Genomic DNA, 6,000 nt, shown 5'->3' with positions numbered 1-6,000 from the left:
ACTCACCACACAACAGCTCTTGTCTGACAAACTTTTCCCTTACTCTCCTTTCTAGACTGAAGAAAATACCCTGAAAGTCCATACTTTAATTCTTTACATCCTCACTTCCACCTCCTCCTTCCCCTGGAGTATCACTGCCACGCAGTGACAGGAGGCAGTGCAAATCTTCCTGCACTCTCCTGCCTTTGGCTCACATCTTGGCAAGAGCCATTTCCCAGCTTGTTCCTTTGCCCTCTCTGTTTCAACTCAGCTTAATATCAAACCACAAAGATCACTTTACTCTTAGGAAGAGCATTTTGATTGAAGTTTGTACTGGACCATGAGGCTACAAGGACAGGACATATAGCTTCCTAAAAATGGTGGAGGAAGCTAAATTAATTTCTGAACATTTCTTGTGTTTGATGGTACAAAGTGAGTTAAAGGCTGGACACTAATTTCTAACCAGTATTCTAGGAGGCAGACTATGTACTGTCTCTTTAAGGGACTTTTGTACACAGATATTTTTTTAACTGAAAAGGATCCCCTGTTATGGGTAAATCAATGATCATGGAATAAGTTATATTAAGAAACACTCAAAGGTGAGATCCATGTTTGCAACAGCCCCACAGATAAACAGTGCTGGATGCTCATGCACTCCCTGCATGCAGCCAGCCCCCACTGCCCACCTTTGGGCCACTGTGTCTACAGGTGAAGAAAATACCCAGGATGTGCCCCAGGCTCCTCCTGCTCATGAAATGCACTTTATGGCTCTGGTGAGCACGATGAGTGATGGTGTCCTGTGCCTGCAGGGACACTGACAGCAGTAAGAACATGTTCTGGAGACTGGTAGGACCCTATTGTTTGCTACCATGCCCCCATCATCCTGCTGAAGAATAAACAGGCAGTTTCAGACACTTTTTCCTGAGGACTTCAGTTGAGTCCCCTGCAGACCCTTGGCCAGGCACACAGCTGTCCCAACAACTGGGGGACCCTCACTCCATGTCAGGGGGTGCCCAGGGCTGGGCTAACCACAGAGCACCCTGGGGGTACACACCAGTGAGCAGGGCACTGGCTCTGTTCTCACCTTTCCCAGCAAGAAGTTCAAAGTCTGAATGGGTGCGTTTGCTCATTTTTCAGTCAAAGGAGGAGAAGGGGACAGAGCTTCGGGCAGGAAGGAGCAAATCAGAGCATACTCCAGCTCTAGGATAATCTAGGATAAACTTCCCATAGCTTGAACCAGTGTTGTGAGCAACCAGAAAGCTGAGAAGGAAAAGGTATTATTTTTGGCTGAAGGTCTTTATAGCTGATGCAGGAACTCTGTCATTAGTTACTCATTGCCTCAGCAAGTCTCATAAAACAGCAGAGCCCAGCAAATCCTTTTCTTCAGTGTCCTGTGAGCTCAGAAATTCAGGAATTGAACAAGGCCTTGAACCCATTTTATGGACTCACTTCTTACTGAGCGACCATAAAACATTAAAATTCAGACCCTATAAATAAGGAGGGGAAAGAGCTGTGCATTTCTGAGCAGGAACAGCCTTTCCAGAGACTCTTCCCAAGGTAAGTCGGGTGCTACAGTCCCAGAAACAGCTTCCTTTGATAGATGGGTGATTGGAGACAATGAATTCATGCAACAGAGACAAGAGATGGCTGATTCTGCCTAGCAACAAATCAATTTATCTTGTTCCCTGGTGCCCCCGTGCAGGGCTTGTTCCCAGGGGGTCTGATGGCAGGAAACAATCAAGCCCCTGCAAGCAGAGGCAGCAGCACTGTGACCCTTTCTCCAACAGGCAGAAGCCAGCTGGGCTCTTCAGAGATGGCTCTGAGCAGTCCCACAGCCCCCCATGAACTGCCTGTCCTTGCCCTTTGCTTTTTGGCCAGCATAGCCACAGGTAAGCAATGAGAAAAAATCCATCGTGGCTTTATCCAAGTCTCATTATTCCAACTTGTGAAACTGTGCAGGGTTGGGCAGTGCCCTGGGGTGCTGTGCCACACCAGCATTCCAGCTTCCAGACGTTGTGGAGGTCAGCCCCAGGGGACTGTCTGAAAAGGGGCAGCTGATTTTTGAGAGCACAGGAGAAGGGAACGGGGAAGCTTCAGTGTTTTCCAGCATTATTGCAGCAGCTGCAGGGGGATGAAAAATGTGATAGCTTTGGCCACCTGGCAACAGCAGAGAAGAGACAGGAAGATTCAGGGTTTTTTATATTCACAGAACTACAGCACCTTTATATTCTGAGCCATACTTTCAGTTCCTTAATCTATAACATAGGCTACAGTAGCAAGCTTCAGCCCATTATAAAAATTTATTTCCCATACTGGTCCAGGGGCTTATTAAATCCCAGCTGAGGGGCTGGTTAAACACTTAGTGCTCTCAAGTGCAGTCAGCTCCAACCAAAAAACAGCTCATCCAGCTGGGGGTACAAAACCAGAGGGCACAGTGTATGCTGGTACAGTGACTTGCAGCAAGAGTGTGAGCAAGACTGGAGGGATGGGAATGATCTTTTGCTGTGTGCATTAACGTGGCCACTGCTGGTCTTCAGACCTTATTGCAGACCAGGCTTTGACATTCCTCCTGTGAGTTGCAAAAGCCTGACTTTGATTTTAAATCACCGCAAAGGAAGCTTTGTGATGAAGACAATTTCTTGTCCCCAGAACTAAAGTGCCCCCTGTAAACAGCTGTTGGACTGAGGCCTGAAATGCAGTCCCTCCTCCAAGGTCAAGGCCTGGGGAAGCCATCAGGGCAACTTTTGTGGGAAGGGTACAGCTTAGGATGCTTTGTGCCCTCACTTCTCCCTTTGCAGGCTTGGAGCTGTCTGTAAATGACCACACTGCTGACTTCTCCCTGTCTCCACGTCGTGGCTCTTCCCTCTCCCTCTCCTGCCTGGTACAGAACAGCAGCCAGGCTGAGGAGCTGCTCTGGTACCGAGGAGATGGGCAAGTGGGTCTGCAAGATGGGAATAAAGTGAACACCAGTAACATCTGCATAAGCCCAGTCACTGAGGCTGACAACGGAGTCACCTTCTCGTGCAAGCTGGCACGGGACAAGTCTGTCCAGGTGTCAGTGATCCTGAATGTCCACTGTGAGTTGCAGCTGTGGAAATCTGTGCTGAACAGCTTGGGGTGGGGATGAAACCATGGGCTGAGCACCTTGGTGTCTGGGCTAGGTGAGGCAGGGTGTTTTGTACCCTTGTATGCTGGCTTCACCAAGAAAAAATGCATTCAGGAGAAGATAACTCACGTGATAAGACACTCCCTTTCCTCAGTGGTGCTCATGGCCTGATCTTAGCCTCTTTTATAGGGAGTGGGTGGGCCCTTAAAAGGTAAGATGTTCTGGATATGTCCCTGCCTCCACCTAGATTCTTTCTCAAAGGTACAAGTCAGGGCAGAGGAGTCACAGGAGTGACAATCTCTGCCACTGATTGCCCTGCTGATTCCTCAGGGATCATGAAAGGCTGCACAACTGTGAGGTGCCACACCACTGAACAAGGTGCAAAAGGGATGTGTAAGGAGAACCTGTGTCACGTTAAATGGTGAGCAGCATTATTAACAACGTGTTGAACTGTGTTACTGTGAACAGTTCCTCCCCAGCTGACGGGGGAAGAGTCTCTCCAAATTGAAGAAGGCAAAGATGTCACTCTGTCCTGCAATGCCAAGTCCAACCCTCAAGCCCAAACAGCTTGGTTCAAAAACAACACCACCTTGACCCTGCAGCCAAATCGCCACCAGCTGTACCAGAGCAGTGAGGTCTTTGAGCTCTCCATCAGAAAAGTACAGAAGTCTGACAATGGGACCTATACCTGTGTGGTGACATATTCTTTCACAGAGATGACAAAGGATTTCCACCTGATAGTTGAAGGTAACAAGGCTGCTGCTAATCAATAAGCTTTACAAATAACTCTCCATTCTCTTTGATAATTATAGCAATGCATTTATAAGACAAAGTGTTAGGACTATGGTAAGTTCCCCACGTTAACTTCTGAGGGCACAGCAACAGCAAGGAACTTCCCTTGCACCTGTGCCTGGGACCACAGCACCAGGAAGGGCTTTTCCTGCCATACCTGTTTGCAAAGACATTTGGCAAGCATGACCTGAGGTGGCCTCATCCTCACTTTCCATCAGGCACATCCAAACGTGGTTTAAAGCACTTTCAGCCTTACTTGAAGCTCTCTGCTCCAGCTCCAGCATTCTGTCATGCTGAAAGAGCTTCTCAAGGCAAGAGAGAGCAGATGTCCTCCAGAAGTAACTACAGCCCTGTGGAGGAGGTCTTGCAGGGGCTGGATGCTCAAGTCTCAGACAGGTGACACTAGGGGAGGTGACCCACCAGGCATCCATTTCCCACCCACTGCTCTCATATCTGCACTCTCAGAGCAGGGAGGAAAGCAACAATAGCCATATTACCTTTATTTCCATGTGGATGTTTCAATCCTTTCTTCAGTTTGCTAACACAGGCTTGGCTCCCATCCTGCCAAGGGATTGATGCAGACAGGCAGCCTGCAGACAGCAAAGAGAGGAATGGTTCAAATCAGCAGTGACAGCCAAGGAAAGGAAATGTCTTTCCACCATGACATGACATTTTGTCCTGTTTTATAGACTGTACCAACTCAACCTCTTCTCCCTCCTGACAGATAAAAAACCCGTTTTTCCCATGGAAGCAATTATTGCTGCTGTTGTGGTGGTTACACTCACAATACTTTTTGGAATTGTGGCTCGAAAAGATAAACTTTTTAAGGTATGGAAAAAAAGTTTCTTCGAAAAAAAATAGCATTGTTTTGTTGAAATGCCCTGGGGTCTTGTCCCTTTTCTATGCTACACTGTTGCCTTCCCTGCTAGAGAACTGCCATGTAGGAGCTCCTGCTTTAGAATTATCAGTAGATAAATCAAGTATTTAATATTTTAAGGTGGAAGGCATTATGTACTTTTAAGATATTAGGAAAAATATCCCCATGGTCAGGAAATTCAAAAGATAACAAGACTATTTCTTTATTTTCAGTGCTTCAAAGGATCAAGCGAAACAGCACTGTAAGTATTTTGAGAGCTTATTCATGCAGCTTCCAAGTGAAACCCTTTCTTTAAGCCCTGGCAGAACCTAGGAAACTTTCAAAGAGCACTCAGCACACTGGCCCAGCCATGCTGTTACCAAGCTCATGTTCATGGCTAATGTCAGCCAGCACCTCTCTCAGCAGAGAAGGGTCCATGGGAACACAGGACACAGCCTGATTCTGTCCAGCTCCTGCCCTTGTCCTGGCCATCCCAGGGTGCTGGCTACACCAGCATGGAATCAATGGGGAAAAAAAAATTGCATATCCCAAATCTGCTGAAAGCTTTGTGAAGCTGAATATAGCCCTGGTGAATTCAACTCACTTGTTTGTTTTTTTCACGACAGGTGATTTTTCATGTCTTCTTCCAACTTTGCTTCAAGTAAAGACCACAAGGTTCCTGTGCATACCCAGAAAACATCATCTGCAGAGGTGGAACATCAGCCCTTGTAGGAGATGATGAGATAAAGCATTGAAACAAATTTTGGGGGGTCAAGTTTATCCAGTCTTTTTGAAATATAAGTGGTTGTCTGTTCATTCTAACCTACTAAGAGCACTGCCATGGGGGGTGTGCTGCCAGCTCTTGTCCTCTGTGATGATTCCTAAAAGGTGTGTGTGTGCCATCAGGATGGAGGTGTTGACCTGTCCACACATGAATCCATTCCAGGCTGCCACAGATCACGATGCTGCTGTACAAATAAAGTGAGGTGTTGAGCTGGCAGCTGCTCATTTGGCCCTGTCAAAGAATCTTGGAATCGTTCAGGCTGGAAAAGACCTGCAAGGTTGTTCCACAGGGTCTTGGGGTTGTGGCCACCCAGTTTCCTGCCCCTTCATGGAATCCCAGGGGCATCTTGGCTTCTGTTGGCTGAGATGAGAGCTGCCTGGCACTTAGCTCTGCCATCAGATTTCCATCTCCTTTGGTGACAGCAGACCAAGGGGTCTGGGGCAGCCCCGAGTGGGAATTCCAGTGAGAATGCTCCAGGAAAAC

General features: G+C 47.5%; 1 protein-coding gene and 1 long non-coding RNA gene across 3 annotated transcripts; one reads left to right on the top strand and one right to left on the bottom strand.

Annotated features, from left to right (window-relative positions):
* The first annotated feature begins 1,434 nt into the window (after positions 1–1,434).
* TMIGD1 (transmembrane and immunoglobulin domain containing 1) lies at positions 1,435–5,555 on the top strand. Of its 2 annotated transcripts, XM_071764811.1 has the most exons (7): positions 1,436–1,536; positions 1,767–1,868; positions 2,778–3,056; positions 3,554–3,832; positions 4,602–4,705; positions 4,967–4,995; positions 5,360–5,555. In XM_071764811.1, the coding sequence occupies exons 2-7, from the start codon at positions 1,793–1,795 to the stop codon at positions 5,361–5,363; spliced, it is 771 nt and encodes a 256-aa protein (XP_071620912.1). In that variant the 5' UTR covers positions 1,436–1,536; positions 1,767–1,792; the 3' UTR covers positions 5,364–5,555. The 2 variants fall into 2 exon arrangements, with proteins under 2 accessions (XP_071620914.1, XP_071620912.1); XM_071764813.1 differs by lacking the exon at positions 5,360–5,555 and having other exon boundaries at positions 1,435–1,536; positions 4,967–4,999.
* Positions 1,517–5,351, bottom strand: LOC139805891 (uncharacterized). Its single transcript, XR_011730041.1, has 3 exons — positions 5,338–5,351; positions 4,375–4,467; positions 1,517–2,100 (listed from the first exon to the last, which is right to left on the bottom strand). It is a non-coding gene; the product is annotated as an uncharacterized lncRNA (long non-coding RNA).
* Positions 5,556–6,000: the final 445 nt, after the last annotated feature.

The sequence above is a fragment of the Heliangelus exortis genome, chromosome 21, assembly GCF_036169615.1.
Source record: "Heliangelus exortis chromosome 21, bHelExo1.hap1, whole genome shotgun sequence".
Lineage (NCBI taxonomy): Eukaryota > Metazoa > Chordata > Aves > Apodiformes > Trochilidae > Heliangelus > Heliangelus exortis.
This window is presented reverse-complemented; position numbering and strand designations above follow the sequence as displayed.

Coding starts and splice junctions, on each gene's coding strand:
- TMIGD1 (XM_071764811.1), top strand. CDS start 1,793: ATGGCTCTGAGCAGTCCCACAGCCCCCCATGAACTGCCTGTCCTTGCC. Junction 3,833..4,601: donor TTTCCACCTGATAGTTGAAG/GTAACAAGGCTG, acceptor CCCTCCTGACAG/ATAAAAAACCCGTTTTTCCC. Junction 4,706..4,966: donor GAAAAGATAAACTTTTTAAG/GTATGGAAAAAA, acceptor CTTTATTTTCAG/TGCTTCAAAGGATCAAGCGA.